The following is a 20,245-nucleotide window of genomic DNA, read 5'->3' on the forward strand; positions in this document are numbered from 1 at the left end:
TGAAGAATCTGTGGTGTCTGGTCAGCTGAAGCTGAAGAATCAGCTCTGATTAACAGGGGTCCAGAACCACTAAGGTAAAACTTTTGCTTTGCTGCAACAATGGATGCTGGTCAGCAGGGGCTGAAGAATCAGCTGTGATTGAGACCAGCATCGTTGAGGTGGAATCTTCTGGGAAGTGTTTCCTGTGTTCCAGAGGTGGCCAAGGTTGTACCTTGTGCTGGCAGCCGAACTTGGTAGTGTAAGAGTCACCTGGATGGTGCTAGTTTTTTTGTTTTGTTTTGTTTGTTTGTTTTTGCTTTATATGCATTGGTGTTTTGCCTGCATGTATCCCAGATCTTGGAATTACAGACAGCTATGAACTGCCACATGGGTGCTGGGAACCGAACCTGGGTCCTCTAGAAGAGCAGTCAGTACTCTTAACCACTGAGCCATGTCTCCAGCCCTGGTGCTAGTTTTGAAGGTAAGAAGGGGTCCTGGAAAGCAGCTGAGGCTTGACACTTGGAGCTATGGCAAGGCTGAAGTCCCTAAAGGGATCCAGGGGAGGCTATTGGTGAAAGTGCAGCCCGGCTGCAGCAAGGACCCCAGCAAATTTGGCTCCTCTCCAGTGCTGAGCTGTCCTTGGTGGTCATCCCATGGTATTGGCATCCCCAGATGTGTCTGGGTCAACAGTGATCAGCTGGAGACAGGACAGGTAGAGGGACATGGGGAAAGGATGTGCCTCAGGGTTCTGTCATCATTCTTGAGAAAGGAAGGCTGAGAAGAGGAAGACAGTGAGAAGCTGTCACCATGATGACCCTTGCTGTCTTGTTCCTCACAGATTTGGGTCCTGAGGACAGACAACAGACACATCCCTCCATCCCCACACCCAGGGCAAGCAAGACCAGCCTCAGGGATGTTCTGGGGTGGAGGATATCAGCCTCAGAGCCAACTACAGAGGCCTGTAGTCCTCCTCTGGTATAGCTGTGACTTGTGCTCTAAAGGTGGAGTCTTCAAGGAGTGGGCACAGCATGAGGTAATAAATGGTGGCATGTAGTGGGTAGCCATTCCAGCTTTGATCTGGAATTTTTGTTTTTGTGTTTGCGGGGGTGGGTCTCTGTCCTGCATATGCTCAGCAGGACTGAGTGCTATCTTATAAAAAGGGAAATTTAGCACACGGTTTTGAAGGTCTTGAGAAGTGAGTTAGTTGTCTTGAAGATGGAAGCTGTGAAAGATTGAGTCTGGCCCCTGAATCACTGGCCACTGTGCCATGTGGCCACTTGTAAACGTGCTCCTGTCGTGATGCCATCCTCATGACATGATGAAGCTAGAGGCCTTAACCGACAGGGTCAACTATTGGTAACTTCCAGTCCCAATGTGGTGACTACATTAAACTCTGCTCTGTATAAAATGCCAGTCTTGGAGCTGGAGAGATGGCTCAGTGGTTAAGAAGAGCATTGGCTGCTCTTCCAGAGGACCTGGGTTCAATTCCCAGCATGCATATGCAGCTTACAACTGTCTGTAACTCCAGTTCCAGGGGATCCGGCACTGTCATACAGATGTATATGCAGGCAAAACAGCAGTCAATGTATCTAAAATAAAATGAATAAACCATTAAAATAATGAAGTGCCAGTCTCAGTATGATACAGGTCCCACATATACAACACCAAGCGAGGTGATGATACATGTCCACAACTGCCACCAGGTCTTCAGTGGGTCTCACCGTGCACAGTGCTAGAAACAAGATGAATCCTTTAGCTATGTCTTCATTCTTCTGGCCACCCAGACCACTGGAAGCTGGGGCAGCCACTTTATATATGCTGCTGTTCTTGAACCAAAATATACTCCCCTGCTGGCCTCAGGGCTAACTCCTATCCTGCAGGGAGGCTGAAGGTGGCTCTACGAATAAGCCTCCATCAAGCCACATTGCCTTGGTGCAGACCCTGGGCAGCAGCCCCAGAGCCTCCACCCATCACCCTCCCACCAAGCTGGCCACAGGGTCCACTATGGACTCACACATGGAATTTTATAAGCGCAGCTTTTGCCTCCCTGAGAACCTGCTACCCACCCGATCCCCTGAATGTAAGATGCTTTGGGCCCAAATCACTCTTTCAGTGCAGAGGAGGGCAGGTTGTTATGGCCACCATGCTGGGGTGAAGACAGCTCTTCAAGCAAAAGCACTTGGGGAAGAGTGTGTATGCTGTGGAATATTACTTTAACTGGGCAAAGATGTTACATTTGCTTATGCTGCATTTGTTTAACGATGTAAAGATGTGTTTCTTTGCCTGCCTAAGACACCTGAGTGGTCTAATAAAAAGCTCAACAGCCAATAGCTAGGCAGTAGAGGGACAGGCGGGGCTGGCAGGCAGAGAGAATAAGCAGGAGGAAGAATCGAGGTTTGAGGGGAGAGAATGAGGGAGACGCCCAGGGTCAGCCAGCCAGGCAGCCACCAGCCAGACAGACACAGAGGAAGCAGCAAAGTAGGACATACAGAATGAAAGAAAGATAAAACGCCCCGAGGCAAAACACAGATGAAGAGAAACAGGTTAAGTTATAAGAGCTAGTGGGACAGGCATAAGATAAGGCTGAACATTTATAATTAATAATGTCTCCATGTCATGGTTTGGGGGCTGGCTGGCAGCCCAATAGAAAGCCTGCTATAGGTGTATGTGTATGGGTCCATGTGTTCTATGTATGGAGTCATCTTTGGGGAGCTGTAGGTCCCCATCTTAGGTACCCATGTAGGTCCTAGAAGTTTGTGTGTCTGTGTGCAGTCCCTGTGTGCATTTATGCACATCTGTTTATAAAAATCCTAGTTTGTGAATGTAAATGTACACCGGGTGATGCCTGCCTATGTGAAGGTGTGTGTTCCCGTGCGAGTGAAATCTGTGTACTAGGGGCATCCCTGTTGGAGTATAAGCAAGTAGATCTGTGAACACATGGTTGGGGTGTGCAGTGTGTTACAATGTGGCTGCTTGTGGCCTGACACTAGTGGGGAATCAAGGAGCAGTGTGTGTGTGTGTGTGTGTGTGTGTGTGTGTGTGTGTGTGTGTGTGTGTGTGCGTGTGTGTTGCTGATCAGTACTACTGCATACACACTTCTGGTTCTACTGCTTGTCACCCAGCTCACACAGGGCTCTGGGCTAAAAGAGGCCTCTGCCCTCACACCAAAAGCACCCCTCAGGGAAGATGAGCAATTTAGTCTATACTGGAGAGACCAGGCACCTGAGAGGGAGATCAGCTCCCCTGCCCACCCCAGTCTGCCAGGCTGCAAGCCTCCTCGGAAGCCTAATCTTTGTTTTGAACACCTGGGTGCCTCCTACCCATGTTCTTGGCTCACAGATCTCTTTGATCCGTTTGTTTGTGAGTTACCCACTCAGTGTCTGTTCTTGGCTGTTTCCTGCTGTGTCCTGAGCAAAGTTTCTAAGGACTTGGTTTCTGAGCCCACCTTGAGAGAAAGGAGACCCTCTTTCCTTGGTGAGGTGAGATAAACATCTGTCCACCCACACACGACACTGATGACAGGCAATGCAGCAATTCTTCCCAAGCCTAGCTTGGGGAACAACTGAGCTTGTTGGCCTTACAGGGGCATGGGTGTGAGGGTCCCTACAGGAGTGTGGGTGACCCAAAACAGCTGGACCACTGTAAGGTCCCAGCCCGCCATGAACCTTGTGGAAGCTGCATTAGAGAGTTTTTCTTTGACTTCCTGTATACTCCCACATCCCTCAAGATAACTTGCCGCTAGGGGTGGGGCAGGAGAGGGGAGCGCTGGCCTCCCAGGTGCACACAGTGATTCTCCTCCCCTGTCCTTTTATTGGGACTGTCAACAGCTCTGTTACTGTTCCTGCTGACCAAACTATTGTTCTTATTTCAATGTCGTGATGCCGGGCCGAGGTTACCTCTACTCCAGGTGAGGATGGGATGGCCGTGTTATAGGAGGGAGAAAGAGGCCATGCTTCAGCAGGTCATGTGACACAATTCTGAGATCTGCTCAGAGCTCCCAAGAAGGCATTTGCGCGTGATGACAGAGGTGGTGCTCGGCTCCTTGCACCTGTATTCTGTCAGAAGTGTGAATGGGATGATGGCGAACGCGGCAGCCATGAGTTCAGACAGGCAGAATGGACGGCGACAGTCAAGTGGAAGACAGCCTCAGTCCCGACAAGCTCTGTTGAGTGTGTTAGAGTTCTGAGGCAGGGTAAAGAGACAGAACCGCTGATTTCAAAGTGTTGGACACTCTCCCAAGGGAAAAGGATGCCTGCAGGGGAAGAACGCTGGCTGGGATGGGACCCTTTACAGGGGCTAGGTGAAGGGCTCGGGAATGGGGAAATGGCTGCAGTCTCCCCTTCTCAAAACTGTTTGCCCATCGTGAGACAGACTGTCCCACAGATACTCCTTTCTGGGCTGACTGATGATGCCTGGGCAAGGCCATTGTGATCTCACAGGATCCTGGGCTGACTGATGATGTCTGGGTGAGGCCATTGTGATCTCACAGGATCCTGGGCTGACTGATGCCTGAGCAAGGCCATTGTGATCTCACAGGATCCTGGGCTGACTGATGATGTCTGGGTGAGGCCATTGTGATCTCACAGGATCCTGGGCTGATGCCTGAGCAAGGCTATTGTGATCTCACAGGATCCTGGGCTGACTGATGATGCCTGGGCGAGGTCATTGTGATCTCACAGGATCCTGGGCTGACTGATGATGCCTGGGCGAGGTCATTGTGATCTCACAGGATCCTGGGCTGACTGATGATGCCTGGGCGAGGTCATTGTGATCTCACAGGATCCTGGGCTGACTGATGATGCCTGGGCGAGGTCATTGTGATCTCACAGGATCCTGTTTTATAACTGAGGCACTCTACCAGAGCAGCTGGGTCAGCAAAGTCCTTCACCTTTTTTTTTCTTTATATATTTCATTGAAATTACTTATTTTTGTGTATGTGTATATGAGTACAGACATATGTATATCACATGTGGAAATCAGAGAGTGACTCTTGGAAATGGGTTCTCTCTTGCCACCTTATGGGACCAGAGGACAGAATTCAGGTTGTCAGGCCTATGGGCAAGCCCCTCTACTGCTGAGCCATGCCATCATCAGTCTTGGGTCTGTCTGTCTGTCTGTCTCTCTTATCTCTCTCCCCTTTTGTTTGTGTTTTGTTTTATTTGTTTTGTGTTTATTTATTTGAGATAGGGTCTCATTATGTAGCTGGAACTTGCTATGGAGGCAGACTGGCCTGAGACTTAAGAGGTCTGCCTCTGCCTCCTGAGTACTGGAAGGCATGTGACATCATGTTTGGCCCGGTCTTGAACTTCTTATGATGATCTTCCAATCTAGTGCGTGAGTCATGGTTGGTGGGGTCCTGTTACTTGCAGCCAGATGCAGGGCTAGGAGAACTGCACTCTTGGAAAGCCCCTCCCTCCCTTACACCATCAATGAGGTCTGCACCCCTACTCTCCAGCATTTGCATGGTTAGCAGCAAGGCCCTTGTTTGGATTGCAGCTGGAGTCAGAACTTAGACCAAGTCCCCATTTCAGTCTTGAGTGATTCTTTCCCATAGGACAGGAAACAGGACATTTATGTAGCTAGTAAGAGCAAAGGGACGGGCCAAGAGCACCAGCTAAAAGGCTTACAGTTCAGGCCTTGCCTGTATGGCGGGGTCATGGTAGGGGTTGGTTCTTTTGGTCCTAAACTCTCCTCTCTAACCTGTTGTGAACTCAAGTTCCTAGAAAAGAAGCCACACCTGTATAAAGGTTCTACATGCTGGCTGATTGGTTAGAATGCCTGTGCCTATAGAGAGCTGGAAGGTGGGGCCTGAGCCAAGTTATCTCCGGCTAGCTTTGAATCTTACCAGCCACTCATGGTCCAGCTGTGTGACCTAACATCCATCCTTCTATCGGGGACATCCACCAACCCAAAGGTTAAGAGTGTTATCAGATGACACCTGAAGTCTACAGCCTTTCGCAGGGGGCGCAACTCAGATAGCCTGCATATCAGATATTTACGTTACCATAAAAACTTCAGGTAAGTGTTACTACATTAGAACACGGTATTTGGGGTGACCTAAATCTGTGTACCTGGGCCATAGTCACTCACATTCGGTTCTAGAATAAACACTTACTCTGAGATGAGAGCTGTTTTTATACCCAACACAGGATCCCAAGGATCACCGGAGAAGTCACCTGGATCAGCACCAAGTGCAAGCACAGCCCCCCTGTGCCCAAACATTGGGTGTTGCCTTCTTGAATGGTGCTGGTGCATTCTTTGGTTTGTTTGATGGCTTACTGATATATATATGTATATATATATATATATATATATATATATATATATATATATACATAAAGTTATGTGTATATGTGTATGTAGAGGGTTTTGTGCATGTTTGAATACCCATGGAAGTCAGAAGAGGGTGTCAGATCCCCCGGATCTGGAGTTACAGGTAGCTGTGCTGGGAACAGAACTCCAGTCTTCTGAAAGAGCAGCAAATGCTCTTAGCTGCTGCGTCATCTTTTGGACCTGTTCATTTTTAGCTGACTGAGGATTTTATTTGGATACTGTTTTTGGTTTCAGAGCATTTGGTTTTAAGGTATCCATTTTTACTTCAGTCATTCTATATATTTTGTTGTTTGTTTTCTGATGTTTGGTTTGTTAATTTCATTTCCGATTTACTGTGCAGTTACTTCTTTTAATTACTTTCCTTGCTGCTGTAACAAAAGTACCAGAGCAAAGCAATGTAAAGGGTTTATTCCATCACAGTAGCAGGTCCCGGTGGTCAGAGCTGGAAGCCGTTAGTCACACTGTATCCATAGTCAGGAAGCAGAGAATGATGACTATGCAGAATAACAAACTTTCTCCTGTGTGTGGTCCAGACAGTAGCCCAGTCCAGGGAATGATGCTACCATTTTGGGAGTGGATCTTCCCACTTCAGTGAATCTAATCTAGACAATCCTTCATAGATGGTCCGAGGCTAATTTAATCTAGATAATCCCTCAGTGTGCCTGGAGGCTTGTCTCCTAGGTGACTGCAGGCCCTGTCATTGACAACATTAACCATCACACTGGCATGCCAACTTAAGGTGTGTAGAAGTATAAACATGTTAAAAATGATTTTGATTGCTTTTGCCTCTTTTGAAAACAGGCTTTTAAAAAGTTATTTTCTTAGCCAAGCCTAGATAAGATTTAACTCTATAAAGATTTGAGAATAGAAGAAACAAAAAAGTCATTTAAAAATCCGATCTGTTTAAATGCCTACAGAGACAACTTACAGTTTACAGATGATCCCTGTGTATTAATTTCATCATAAATCTAATTTAGATTTAGTTCCTCTTTTACAACGCGTTTGGAACAACCATTTATCTGAGGTTCCAGCTTTCCTATAGAGGTAAGCAGGCAAAGGAGCTCAAAAAAAGGGGGGAGACAGACCCAAACTGGAGACACACAAGCCAGACTTGTGTCCTGGCATTTGGTAGGCCAGATGAAGTGGGGATGTTTTTATTTTATTTTATTTTATTTTTTTTTGGTTTTTTCGAGACAGGGTTTCTCTGTGTAGCTTTGCGCCTTTCCTGGAACTCACTTGGTAGCCCAGGCTGGCCTCGAACTCACAGAGATCCGCCTGGCTCTGCCTCCCAAGTGCTGGGATTAAAGGCGTGCGCCACCACCGCCCGGCGGGGATGTTTTTAAACAACATTTGTAAATGCTCTTTACAGTAAGACTTAATTAACAAGTGGTTCAAATTTGTGGGTAAAAAAAAAATGTCTCGGGGTTGGGGATTTAGCTCAGTGGTAGGGCGCTTGCCTAGCAAGCATAAGGCCCTGGGTTCGGTCCTCAGCTCCAATATAAAAAAAAAAAATGTCTCCCATGATTTGTAATGTCTTATGAAAATAATTAAGAGATCAATGGCCCCAATTAAGACAGTGCCTTGTCTTAAATGGCCAGTCTTAGAAAGGACTAAATCTTATCCTTAAGATTGGAGCTACCCCCTTGAACTCTATTCAGAAGAGACCGCTCACAAATGGCCCAGAAGACAAGTGTCTTGGTTACCTTTCTACTGTTGTGATAAAAACACCATGGCCAACGCAAATTATAAAAGAAAGCATTTAATTTGTAGGTCATGGTTGCAGAGTTAAAGAGTCCGTGACCATCCTGGTGGGTAGTATGGTGGCAGGCAGGTGCGTATGGCACTGGGAGCAGCAGCTGAGAGCTCACATCTCAATCCACAAAGAAAAGCAGAGAGAGAGAGAGAGAGAGAGAATAGATAAACAGACAGAATGAACTAGGAATGGCATGGACCTTTGAAACTTCGAAGCCCACCCCCAGTGACACACCTCCTCCAACAGGGCCACACCTCCAGATCCTTCCTAAACAGCCCACCAACTAGGGACCAAGAATTCAAATATATGAGCCTATGAGGGCCATTCTCATTTAAATCATCACAATAATTCCAAGTTCAACTCAAGAAGGTTCCCATTCTCCCTGGTGTGTGTGTGTGTGTGTGTGTGTGTGTGTGTGTGTGTGTTTCATATTTCCTCCACTGCCCTCTCTCAGAATTCACCTACTGTGTTTCTGTCCAGTGTCTAGTCTTCAATTAAAAACTTTACACTAATTCTGTTTGATAAACACTTTTTGTGGGACACTGGGAGCCCCTGAAGGAAGAAGGCAGGTAAGTCAGGAAGCATACTGGTTTCAAGTTTCAGGAAAGCTGACAGGACAAACTCGGGGTAGGCTGGAGTCACGACCAGAGAGACCATAAACAGCTCTGAAGCCTCCACTATGAAGTCAATTGCTCATTGACATCCTAGTGGGCTCCTCTTCCTGAGAATCTGTCTTGGGGCCATTTCTGTCACCTAACTAGGAAGCTCAACAGTCCCCATGTACATTTTTCCTGGAGCCATGCTCTGTCCTTATACTTTCCCTACTACCCAGTCCACACACCCACTGGGGTGGGCCTGTCATTGAGCGCTTCTCCTTGTCTGCAGCCTCTCCACACCACATGTACCCCCTGACTGCTAAGTGATAGGATTAAGGGTGTGCACTACCACTGCCTGACTTTTTGTGTTTACTTAAAATGGCTGGCTATGTCCTCTGATCTCCAGGCAAACTTTATTTATTAACATACAAATAAAATGTCACCACAAAGGGGGGGGCAACATAAACACCTGTGTATGCTTACCAAAATTCATTTCTGGTCGGAACCCAACCTTCAGCTTTTAGTTGAGAACTCCGTAATAGTCAAGCGGGCACTCAGACTTTACTGAGTTTCATCCCAGTTTTCCCCTCCACACTTTTCTTGTCTCACTGGAAAACCCAGACCTCTTTGGAGTGGGCCCCACCGGAGCTGCCTACCGAGAACCTTTGCAGCTCTCGTTAACAGCGCTCACTTTTGCCTTCTCCAGTTGACCGTAGCGGGATGGCAGGGAAATGAACGACAGGGTGCTAGCTCTGTCGCGGTCCCTATGCCGTGCGCATCCAGACCACGGGCTGGGGCCCGGGTCAGCGACGCTCTAGAATCCGGAGGATTTGGGTCTCTGTGGTCACTACTCGGGAGCCAGGCGTCCAGAACTTCCGGCGCTAAAAGAGTAAGATGCAAATCCCACAGGAGATGAGGCTGACAAGGAAGAGGAGGCGAAAGGAAAGGCGGGGGTACGGAGCCTGTTGCCTAGGTAACAGCCCCCCCCCCAGTATCTCCGCCCCTTCGGGCCTAGGGAGCCGGTAGGCCCTGATGTGCAGACGAACATAGTGGTGCTCTGCCCGCCCTTCTCCCAGCGCCCGAGGCTGCTAGCACGCATGCGTCAGAACGTTGCGGGGCTGCGCACGCACCCCTGAGGTGCGCGCATCACCCCTTGGGCGTCTCCCGCCGCGAGCTGGACGGCTGGGAACGCGCGCGCGCGTGCGTGCAAGACAAGGGCGCGGCTTCCTCGTCCGGTGAATTCTGATTGGGTAGAGTAAAATGAAGGGGTGGGAACCTCCGCGGGGACCGCTCAACGATTGGCCGGGGATTGGAGGAGCGTGGTCCTGGGGCGGCCGCCGGCGGGGTGGTCTGGCCCGGCGCGCGCGAGGCTGAGGTGGTGCCTGCGTTCCTTGATAAGTGAGCGAGTCCAGGGGGGACACTCGTCGCCCGGTTGGCCAGACCCGGACACCCCAAGTCCCCGAGGAGGCGTGGCGGCGAGGTGCCGGTGGGTCGGTGAGTGCGGTCCCGGGAGCCCCGGGGCCCCGCCCCTCCCTTTCTTCCGGGGCCGCGCCGCGCCCCCTTGAACCCCTATTCCCGGGCTCAGGGCTCTCCGCGCCAGCCGCCCCCTCTCGCCTGCTGCGCAGGTCTTGCCTCCTAGCCCACAGAGGGGAAACTGAGGCCCTCAGGGCGGTCTCCTCACCAGCGCCTCCACGCACACACCATGGCTGAACCGCTGAAGGAGGAGGACGGCGAAGACGGCTCTGGGGAGCCCCCGGGGCGGGTGAAGGCAGAACCGGCCCACACCACGGCCTCTGTCGTGGCCAAGAACCTGGCCCTGCTCAAAGCCCGCTCCTTCGACGTGACCTTTGACGTGGGGGACGAGTACGAGATCATCGAGACCATAGGCAATGGGGCCTATGGGGTGGTGTCCTCGGCGCGCCGCCGCCTCACGGGTGAGCTGGCTTCCTGAGGCTCAGCATGTGTGGACTGCTTTCCAGAGGCGGTGAGGAACCCGCACGGTCCCGGGAGGATCAGCTGCGCCGGGGATTCTGGTTCCACTCACCACTTACCGACTAGGTGCCAGCTCCCCGTTAGGTACCCTTCTCAGGAACCCTGCTTCTCCCAGTCAGCCTACTTCCTCCTTAGCAAGATGATATCCCTGTAAGCCAGAATAGAGAGGTCCTCCTTGGTGTCCAAAAAGATAATCTTTTAGAGCCAGAGATTGGCACAATGGCTTGGTGATGGAATGGGGGAAGATCGGGGAGGGAGAGAATATATGAGGAGGGAGAGTGAGCTCAGGGAGTACAGTCACGACCACCACTAACGAGCTGTGTCTCCTCTGTATGTGAGCTCTTAGGACCCGCCTCATGAGGTAGTTGTGAAGTTAAAATTTGGTATACGTCACACACAGGGTCTTGCACATAGTAGGTACACACCTGTTGTTAGTTGAGTTCTGGAAGGGCGGTGTGAAAGGGGCCTGCAGCTGCTTCAAGGTACTCTCTGGTATATGCCTTTTCCCTGCTCTCCAGGCCAGCAGGTGGCCATCAAGAAGATACCCAATGCTTTTGACGTGGTGACCAATGCCAAACGGACCCTCAGGGAACTGAAGATCCTCAAACACTTCAAACACGACAACATCATCGCCATCAAGGACATCCTGAGGCCCACTGTGCCCTATGGAGAGTTCAAATCTGTGTAAGGAGTGGGATAGGAGAAGGAGATACTGCTGGGACCAGAGGAGAAGTCCAGACTGCCCACTGCTGCCAGCCATGCTGAAGTTTTGGGAGGGCAGTTGAACCTAATGTGAGACAGGTTGGGGAAAGGCCATGACTCCCAGGAGCAGTGTTCCTCTAGGACATAGGTGGGAACAGTTCTTGTTTCTCAAGAAGAATACAAGGGTTAGAGATACAGCTCAGTGGTAGGATGATGAGCATCTTTGAGGTTTTAGGTTGACTCTTCTGTATTGGGACAAAAAAAAAGAGAGGATGTATTTCTTTATCTCAACTATATAGTAAGTTCAAGGCTAGCCTGGACTACATGACACCCTATCTCAAAAGACAAAAAACCCAAACAACAAGAGAGGGAGTGAAGCAAACAGACCCAAGTTTTATAAGAGAACAGACATAGGACATTATAGTGTCATGACACCTTCCTATTCTTATGGCAGACATAACTAAGAGATGACAAAATACTTTCTTAAAAATAGAAAATTGACAAGCTTTCATCATTTCATTACACCTTTTCCAGTAACTGCTGGCACACAAGAATTTGCTCCAAAATTAACTGTACTGGCCAAGCCTGGTATAATTAAACATCTTTTTTTTTTTTTAATCTGACAGGGAAATTTGATCCATGGAGAAAATGATCTGTCAAAAAGTTGTGGAAAAGTTGGGGCTGGAAAAATGGTTCAGTGGTTAAGAGCACTTACTGCTCTTGGAGAGGACCTGGGTTCAGTTCCCAGTGTCCACATGGAGGCTCACAGACGTCTGTAACTCCAGTTCTAGGGGATCAGACTCCCTCTTCTGGCCTCTGTGGGCATCAGGTGCATATGTAGTACACATATATATATGCAGAGAAACATACACATAAATTAAAAAAAAAAATCTTCTATACAAAGCTGTAGAAGAATTTAGAAGCTGGTGCTATTCTCTCATATCATGCTGCTAGTCCTCTGGGGTTTCAGTGTAAGGGCATAAACTCTAGAATTGGGAGGCTAGTGAGCCTGGGGCTTGTCCCTGTAGTGTGAAGAGGCCAGCTTACACCTCTCTCACCGTTTCTAGCTATGTGGTACTGGACCTCATGGAGAGTGACCTGCACCAGATCATCCACTCCTCACAGCCGCTCACACTAGAGCATGTGCGATACTTCCTGTACCAGCTGCTTCGGGGCCTCAAGTACATGCACTCTGCTCAGGTCATCCACCGTGACCTTAAACCCTCTAACCTCTTGGTGAATGAGAACTGTGAGCTCAAGATTGGTGACTTTGGAATGGCCCGTGGCCTGTGCACGTCCCCTGCCGAGCACCAGTACTTCATGACTGAGTATGTGGCCACTCGCTGGTACCGAGCGCCTGAGCTCATGCTCTCCCTGCATGAGTACACGCAGGCCATTGACCTCTGGTCTGTGGGCTGCATCTTCGGGGAGATGCTGGCCCGGCGACAGCTCTTCCCGGGCAAAAACTATGTGCACCAGTTACAGCTGATCATGATGGTGTTGGGAACCCCGTCACCAGCTGTGATCCAGGCTGTTGGGGCTGAAAGGGTGCGGGCCTATATCCAGAGCCTGCCACCGCGGCAGCCTGTGCCCTGGGAGACAGTATACCCAGGTGCTGACCGCCAGGCCCTCTCACTGCTGGGCCGCATGTTGCGATTTGAACCCAGTGCCCGGATCTCAGCTGCTGCTGCCCTTCGTCACCCCTTTCTGGCTAAGTACCATGACCCCGACGATGAGCCTGACTGTGCCCCGCCTTTTGACTTTGCGTTTGACCGGGAAGCTCTTACCAGGGAGCGCATTAAGGAGGCCATTGTGGCTGAGATTGAGGACTTCCATGCACGGCGGGAGGGCATCCGCCAGCAAATCCGCTTCCAGCCTTCTCTGCAGCCTGTGGCTAGTGAGCCTGTGTGTCCAGATGTTGAGATGCCCAGTCCCTGGGCTCCAAGTGGAGACTGTGCCATGGAGTCCCCTCCTCCAGCACCACCACCGTGCTCTGGCCCTGCTCCTGACACTGTTGATCTGACTCTGCAGCCCGCCCCCCCAGCCAGTGAGCTTGCCCCACCAAAAAGAGAGGGTGCCATCTCTGACAACACCAAGGCAGCCCTCAAAGCTGCCCTGCTCAAGTCCCTGAGGAGCCGGCTCAGAGGTGCTTTGTGGGTCTGGCAGCTGGCTGGGTAGTGGAGTGGTGGGTAAGGATTCTCAGAATTGTAAGCCCTTACCTCTCCCTTGTCCAACTGCCCTGCAGATGGCCCCAGCGCACCCTTGGAGGCTCCTGAACCTCGAAAGCCTGTGACAGCTCAGGAACGCCAGCGAGAGCGAGAAGAGAAGCGGAGGAGGCGGCAGGAGAGAGCCAAGGAGCGGGAGAAGCGGCGACAAGAGCGGGAGCGCAAGGAGAGGGGGGCTGGTGCCTTGGGGGGGCCCTCTACCGACCCCCTGGCTGGACTGGTGCTTAGTGACAATGACCGAAGCCTGCTGGAGCGCTGGACTCGCATGGCTCGGCCTCCTGCCCCAACCCCAGCCCCGGCCCCGGCCCCGTCCCCTGCCCAACCCACTAGTCCTCCCACTGGCCCTGTATCTCAGTCCAGCGGTCCTCCTCTACAGCCTGCAGGCTCTGGTCCTGGTCCTGCCTCCCAGCCTGTTTGCCCACCCGCCGGCCCTGCTCCCCAGCCTTCTGGCCCTCCTGGCCCTATCCCTGCCCCACTCCAAACTGCCCATTCCACTAGCCTTCTGGCCCCTCAGTCACTTGTGCCAACTAGTGGGTTGCCTGGCTCCAGTGCCCCAGAAGTTCTGCCTTACTTCCCATCTGGCCCACCACCTCCAGATCCTGGGGGGCCCCCTCAGCCTTCTACGTCAGAGTCACCTGATGTCAACCTGGTGACCCAGCAACTGTCCAAGTCTCAGGTGAGAAGAGAGACAAAGGCCTGGCATGCCTTGACCTGGGTCCTGAAAGGTGGGTTTGGATTGTTGTCCATGTTGGATGAAACCAAGGAGCAAAGGGAGCCTTGCCTCTTTGAGCCTGCCCCCTTGCAGGCTCATAGCAGGAGCGTAAGGTCAGTGAAGAGGTGGTTGGGAGATAGACTACTGTTTGGGAAGTGTCTGGCCTAGAGACGTCCCTACTTGCACTAGTACGTGATGATTTTGAGACAGTGTTCGTGTTCTGGGATACCTGGTCAGAGTGGTTAGTAGTAGGCTCTGCCCTGCTGCCCTTAGTTTGTCCTTCCTGGCACCTGTGTTATAACCTGGTGATTGTCCCTGCAGGTGGAGGACCCCCTGCCTCCCGTGTTCTCAGGCACTCCAAAGGGCAGTGGGGCTGGCTACGGTGTTGGCTTTGACCTGGAAGAATTCTTAAACCAATCTTTCGATATGGGTGTTGCTGATGGGCCGCAGGATGGGTAAGATGGTTGGACTGAGCTCCTGGAATGGGGCTCTGGCAGGGTCCTTGGATGGCCTGCCCCGCTGGCCCAGGCTGAGAACACCCATCCCAATTCCTTTTCCTTGCAGCCAGACAGACTCCGCTTCACTCTCGGCCTCCCTCCTTGCTGACTGGCTTGAGGGCCACGGCATGAACCCTGCTGACATCGAGTCTCTGCAGCGTGAGATCCAGATGGACTCCCCAATGCTGCTGGCCGACCTGCCTGACCTCCAGGAGCCCTGAAACCCACAGCTTGTGCCTTGCTGCCAGGACAGACCCAGCTTCACGGTCCAGGGATGCAGTCCAGAGGCCTGCAGCCTCGGCCCTGGCAGGGAGGCGCAGCTTGAGTTACTCTGCAGGTTCATCTCAGACCCACCTTTCAGCCTTAAGCAGCCATCTGAGCCACCACCGAGCCATAACGGGATTGGGAGACCCTACTCCCCCTGAGCAGTCTTCTTCAGTATTGTGTTTTTATTGTTGTAATATCATCAAAATGAGGTCTGTGAAATACAAGGTTTCCTTTAACCTGACTGTGTGTCGCTTTTGGAGTTGGGATGAGAATACCAGCAGTAGGCATATAAGGAAGAGCCAGGTGTCCGGATTATTTGGGGTCAAGTACATGTTTGTCCACAAAGCCAGTCCGTCAGATCCTGAAGGTTTATTGAGACCTCCACTTCCCACCCACTCCCAGCCCCCCAGATTGTTCTCTGCTGCATTTCACAACAATCCCTAGGGCAAGTCGGGGACCTAGTTAACATGCCTATCTTGCCGATAGCTACTTGAGGTTGATGAGTAGGAGCTGTGGTGGATATTGTTTTGGCATTGAACTTTGAGGAACTAGTGAAGACTGGTGGGGTTCGGTTCCATGGTGCTCACTATAAGGGGGTAAGTTGTCGACGGGGAGACCAAAGGTGGGAAGTAGTCTGGGTGGGAGTGCTGGGGTGTAACAGTGGCTATGCATGAGCTGGCCGGCAAATGCCATAGGTGCTGCATTACTCTGTCTAGGGTAGCCCCAAACAGATGGGTCTGCAATAAGGAAATGGGCCGAGGTGGAATGCAAAAGCTGGCCAGAAGGTAGCTTCGGGCTTTAGCTGTCGGGAAGGAGCAGAAGCAACTTGGAGTTTTTATAGAGTTCAGCCAGATCCAGGCTGGGACGGCTGGGCCGCAGAAAGGCCCTGGCGGGCTGCTGACAGCCTAGCCTCAGGAAGGCAATGGGGCCTGGCTTAGGGATGGTTACCCTGGACATGGCACAGGGGTTTGCCAGGGCATTGCTGGTGCTCAGAAAGCAGAAGCAGTGTCTTGTGGGTACAACATGGAGACTTGGGGCTTCCAGGGGAGAGATGGGGCCTGCCTGGGCCAGCCCCTCAGGCCCGACGGATTTTCATCTCGGTGCGCTTGAGGGAGTAGTAGAAGCCTTTCCACTGGGCCCAGTTGATGCCATTGGCATAAGAGAGGTGGGAACCACCCAGGTAGAAGCCATTGAGATTGGCAAAATGGCAGCTTCTGAACCAGAAGGCTCCCGAGGAGAGGGCCGCACAGTTCTGCACGAAGAGGTCCTGGTCTCGGTCGAAGGTGGAGAACTTCTGGCCACTGTGGTAGGACAGGGAGTCACCTGGCAGGAGGGAGAAAGGACAGAACTACTGAGGCCAGGAGCAGAGCCTTGTGCTGGCAGGCTGTGAGTGACAGCCGTTGATGAATGACAGACAACATGTGGCATCCCATTGGGATGGAGGCACCCTGCCCGAGCCACAAAGAGAAGCAGCTGTTCTGCAGAGCTTCCTGGAGCAGGGCCACCTGGAGCAGGGCCAGGGTGGCTGTTCCCTGGGGCTGTGCTTCAGGTGGCTGGAGCTGGTCTGGAGAGAGCGGTGGCTGGCTCTTCCAAGCCCAGAAGGGATGAAGGGGAGGCCTTACAGAGCCACTGAGGCAGGGCCAGTCCTATGCCATTGCTCCCCTGCCCCCTGCCCCTGCCCCTGAAGAAGCTGATGGGGTACCTGCCCCGCCATCCTCGAAGCCAGCCACGTAGAGGGTGTAGCCATCCTCCTCAGCACTGACGGCGTTGGGGGAGATGGAGAAGTCGACGTACTTGGCATAGGCTGTGTTGTTCTCAAAGTCTTCCAAGTCCACTCGCAGCTCGTACTTCTGCTTCAGTGTCAGGAGATGCAGGTTCTGCAGCCCTAGGGAGGGGCGGCATCTGGTCAGCAAAGACTCGGCTGAGGGGCACCCCCTACCCCGTGGCCCCACCTTACCCAGCCAGTACTCCCCGTCAGCACGGCCAAAGCCCAGCTTGTAGTCGTTCCAGCCCCGGAAGAAACTCACTGAGCCGTTGAATCTTTTCTGGAAAACCTAGACGCGAGAAGACAAGGGACTGGATGATGGGGGTTCGGTACCCTCAGGGGCTCTGCCCTGTCCTGCCCTGCCCCCCAGGCCTGGCACTGCGGAGCCAGTTTATTAAGGACTTGAGTGAGTATTGGGGAGCTGCTAAAACACACTGGCTCCGGGCCCCTCATTAAACATCTGCTGCTGAAAAGGGGTTCCTACCTGGCCTCTTATCCCTGAGAGACGGGAAGGGGAAAAGGTTAAGGGGGAGTTGGAGGCTGGGGACATAGTTTAGTGACAGAGCACCAACCTAGCATAGAGGCCCAGTTTCCCTCCCAGCACTGCGTGATAAGGGAGCAGGGGGACCTAGAATACCTGGCTGTGAGCTCTGGTACTGTGTGGCCCAAGACAAGCAACGTGACGTCTCTGGGCCTGCAGTTTCTCATGTAGGAAAGGCACCTACCTAACAGGACCACTGTAGGGACAGCATGCATTAACCCCCTCGAGCGCCTAAGTGTTCGCAGCTCTGGATCCAGTCCCCATAAAGATGAGGAACCCAGTCTGCAGTGGTGACCCTGACTCATGCAGCTGCCCGAGCCACATCTGGCTGGAGGCCCCTCGGCCACTCACTGTCCACTTGCCACCCTCGGTCGTCATGTCGCAGAAGACAGGCACGGGGACGCTGGGGCCGGAGGGGTAGATGAGGTACACGCCATCCGACTGATAGCCCTGAGCGTAGATGTCGTCACAGTCCAGGGGTTGCTGAAGGCAGGACTTCTCTAGCGCTGAGAGCGACGGTGTGGGGACAACCAGGAGAAAGACTAAGGCATAAAGGACACCTCAGCACCCCAGCTTTTCCCCAGGACTCAGGGACCCTGTCAGGAGACAGATTTCTCTAGGGGCCACCTGCCAATTTGTAGAGGAGGAAACAGTCCTGCAGAGCCTGGCTTACAGTGGTCTGTGAAGTGGGGGCTACTTACCATCTCCCCGGATCCCAGAGGCCTGTGGGGCACAGGGAGGTGTAGAGAGCAGCAGCAGCAGCAGCAGGGGCAGGGCTGGGAGAGCCTGGTGGTGGGAAACGGGCCCGGTGTAGCCCCCAGCATGGGCCAGACACCTCCCCGGCCTCCCCCTTGCCCAAAACCCTGTTCTTCCTTTCCCTTCTCCACTCTGGGAAAGGCGCAGTATCCCCAGAGCTTAAGTTTCAAGAGATCCCCACTATCCTTCTCTGTCCCCTATCTGGCAAGAAGCTTGTCTCCACAAACGGTCTTGGTCCCCCAGGCCAGTACCTTCATGCTGTCAGCTCTGTTCAGAGAGGCAGGCTGTCTGGGCCCCCAGACTGCAGCCGCCCACAGTTATGTGTTGGGTCCGAGCCCACAGACCTAGCCCCGCCCCTGGAGCTGCAGAAGGCCCCCCCCAATAACCAGCCCCCAGCATCAGCTTACACTGTCAGGGGCCAGGGGACCACCTGGGTCTCATTAGGCCTGTCAGGGAAACACTGTGGACCAGACATTAACTCCTTACCAGCTGCAACTGCTCCCTGGTCCCCATTCTGCCTTCCCTCCCTGCTGGACTTGCGGCCCCTTGGCAAGCCCAGCTGGCCTCTGCCCACCCCTTGCTTCCCGACAGGCCATCTGCAGATGTCTGCTTCTCTCCCATTCCTGTCTAGTCTGTTAAATCAACCATTTGGGGAGGGTAGGAGGTGGAGGTGTCCATGGGCCCGAGAGAGGGGTCCCTACTTGGGAAGGCCAGGTAGGGTAGGCAGCCCCAAAGCTCCTGATGTGGGAGCCGTCTGGCCTGGTAGGAGACGGGGCCAGCAGGGGCCAGGCAGTCTTTTGGCAAGCCTGGGACATTTCTGAGCCATGAGCACAAAGCTGCAGGCAGCCAACAGTTCTGTCTGCCTCCACTGGAGCCAGGGCCCTCTCCAAGGCCTTCCTGGCCCCCTCCCCTGCTGGGTGACTATACCCCCACCCTTCTCTCTCCCACAGTTCCCTGGCCCATCTGGATTGCTTTTGTTTCTCCTGGTCCCACCCCTCCTTCCTTCCAAGCCCATCTGCTCTCACTGCTGTCCTCTCAAGCGGTTTCTCCATTTCTGTCCTGAGGAGCCCACTGTGCGTCCCTTGCCCCCAGCATGCCTGGTTTCTGTGTCCCTCGCGCCATGCTTGCCACCCAGTCTCTCTTGTTTTTTCTCTCCTTCCAGCCTCTGCACACTGGAAGAGTTGTCCCGGGTACCTGGTCTGTGTTTGTTCCCCTGTTTAAGTCTCTGGTGGTTCTCCATTGCCTCGAGGCTGAGGCCAACACTTCCCCCTGGGACTTGAAAGCAAGTACCAACCTGTTTCAGCCTCCCTTCAAGACCATGATCCTTGCTGCTTGAGACTTTGTTTTTTGTTTTTTCGAGACAGCGTTTCTTTGTGTAGCTTTGGAGCCTGTCCTCAAACTTGCTTTGTAGACCAGGCTGACCTCGAACTCACAGAGATCCACCTGCCTCTGCCTCCCGAGTGCTGGGATTAAAGGTGTGCACCACCACTGCCACCGCCTGGCTTTTTTTTTTTTTTTAATTTATTACATAATTACATACAGTGTTCCATCTGCATGTGTGCCTGCACGCCAGAAGAGGGCACCAGATCTCATTACAGATGGCTGAGAGCCACCATGTGGTTGCTGGGGATTGAACTCAGGACCTTTGGAAGAGCAGCCAGTGCTCTTAAGCTATGTCTAGCTACCCAGACTTCTGGTTAGCAGGTTCCTGGGCCTTTGCCTGGGTTGTTCCGTGTGTGCCCACCAGTCTTTCTTCTTGCCATGAGTGCTAGCAGGCAACATCTATGTCTCCACTTCTGCACACTCAGCAACCACCACAAAGGACAAATTTTTTGAGCACCTACTATGTGTTGTACAATATGTTGGCTGCCAGGAATGCAAAATCAGCCCCTGGAATGGCCAACATGTTTTGGACAATGAACCACAAATGTAACTTATACCTCGAAAGGACACAAATTAAACAGGTGAGCTGTCCAGAGCAAAGAGGTAGCTCTTAGACCCAGGGAGAGCCCTTTGGGCCTCCTTGACATGGTGTGTGGCTGCTGCTTAGAGACCCGTCTCTGTGTAGCTGTGTTGAGCCCCGGTGTTCCAGAGCTAGCTGCCAGTGTTGAAACCCACGTGCCACCA

General features: G+C 52.4%; 2 protein-coding genes and 1 long non-coding RNA gene across 9 annotated transcripts; 1 reads left to right on the top strand and 2 right to left on the bottom strand.

The window, feature by feature from the left end:
- Positions 1 to 8,051: 8,051 nt before the first annotated feature.
- Positions 8,052 to 9,716, bottom strand: LOC128122250 (uncharacterized). The gene is made up of 2 exons (XR_008222367.1): positions 9,145 to 9,716; positions 8,052 to 8,182 (listed from the first exon to the last, which is right to left on the bottom strand). It is a non-coding gene; the product is annotated as an uncharacterized LOC128122250 (long non-coding RNA).
- Positions 9,717 to 10,025: 309 nt separating this feature from the next.
- Positions 10,026 to 15,297, top strand: Mapk7 (mitogen-activated protein kinase 7). Of its 4 annotated transcripts, XM_052757633.1 has the most exons (7): positions 10,026 to 10,155; positions 10,287 to 10,595; positions 11,172 to 11,337; positions 12,423 to 13,501; positions 13,601 to 14,256; positions 14,614 to 14,747; positions 14,857 to 15,297. In XM_052757633.1, the coding sequence occupies exons 2-7, from the start codon at positions 10,364 to 10,366 to the stop codon at positions 15,008 to 15,010; spliced, it is 2,421 nt and encodes an 806-aa protein (XP_052613593.1). In that variant the 5' UTR covers positions 10,026 to 10,155; positions 10,287 to 10,363; the 3' UTR covers positions 15,011 to 15,297. The 4 variants fall into 4 exon arrangements, with proteins under 4 accessions (XP_052613593.1, XP_052613596.1, XP_052613595.1 ...); XM_052757636.1 differs by lacking the exon at positions 10,026 to 10,155 and having other exon boundaries at positions 10,481 to 10,737; XM_052757635.1 differs by lacking the exon at positions 10,026 to 10,155 and having other exon boundaries at positions 10,481 to 10,719.
- Positions 15,298 to 15,410: 113 nt separating this feature from the next.
- On the bottom strand, positions 15,411 to 18,646 carry Mfap4 (microfibril associated protein 4). 4 transcript variants are annotated; one of them, XM_052757640.1, is made up of 6 exons: positions 18,605 to 18,646; positions 18,064 to 18,148; positions 17,714 to 17,868; positions 17,014 to 17,110; positions 16,759 to 16,941; positions 15,411 to 16,379 (listed from the first exon to the last, which is right to left on the bottom strand). In XM_052757640.1, the coding sequence occupies exons 1-6, from the start codon at positions 18,629 to 18,631 to the stop codon at positions 16,132 to 16,134; spliced, it is 795 nt and encodes a 264-aa protein (XP_052613600.1). In that variant the 5' UTR covers positions 18,632 to 18,646; the 3' UTR covers positions 15,411 to 16,131. The 4 variants fall into 4 exon arrangements, with proteins under 4 accessions (XP_052613600.1, XP_052613599.1, XP_052613597.1 ...); XM_052757639.1 differs by lacking the exon at positions 18,605 to 18,646 and adding an exon at positions 18,370 to 18,439 and having other exon boundaries at positions 17,714 to 17,904; XM_052757637.1 differs by having other exon boundaries at positions 16,759 to 17,110.
- Positions 18,647 to 20,245: the final 1,599 nt, after the last annotated feature.

This window comes from Peromyscus californicus, unplaced genomic scaffold (genome assembly GCF_007827085.1).
Source record: "Peromyscus californicus insignis strain IS unplaced genomic scaffold, ASM782708v3 Scaffold_3__1_contigs__length_106647218, whole genome shotgun sequence".
NCBI lineage: Eukaryota > Metazoa > Chordata > Mammalia > Rodentia > Cricetidae > Peromyscus > Peromyscus californicus.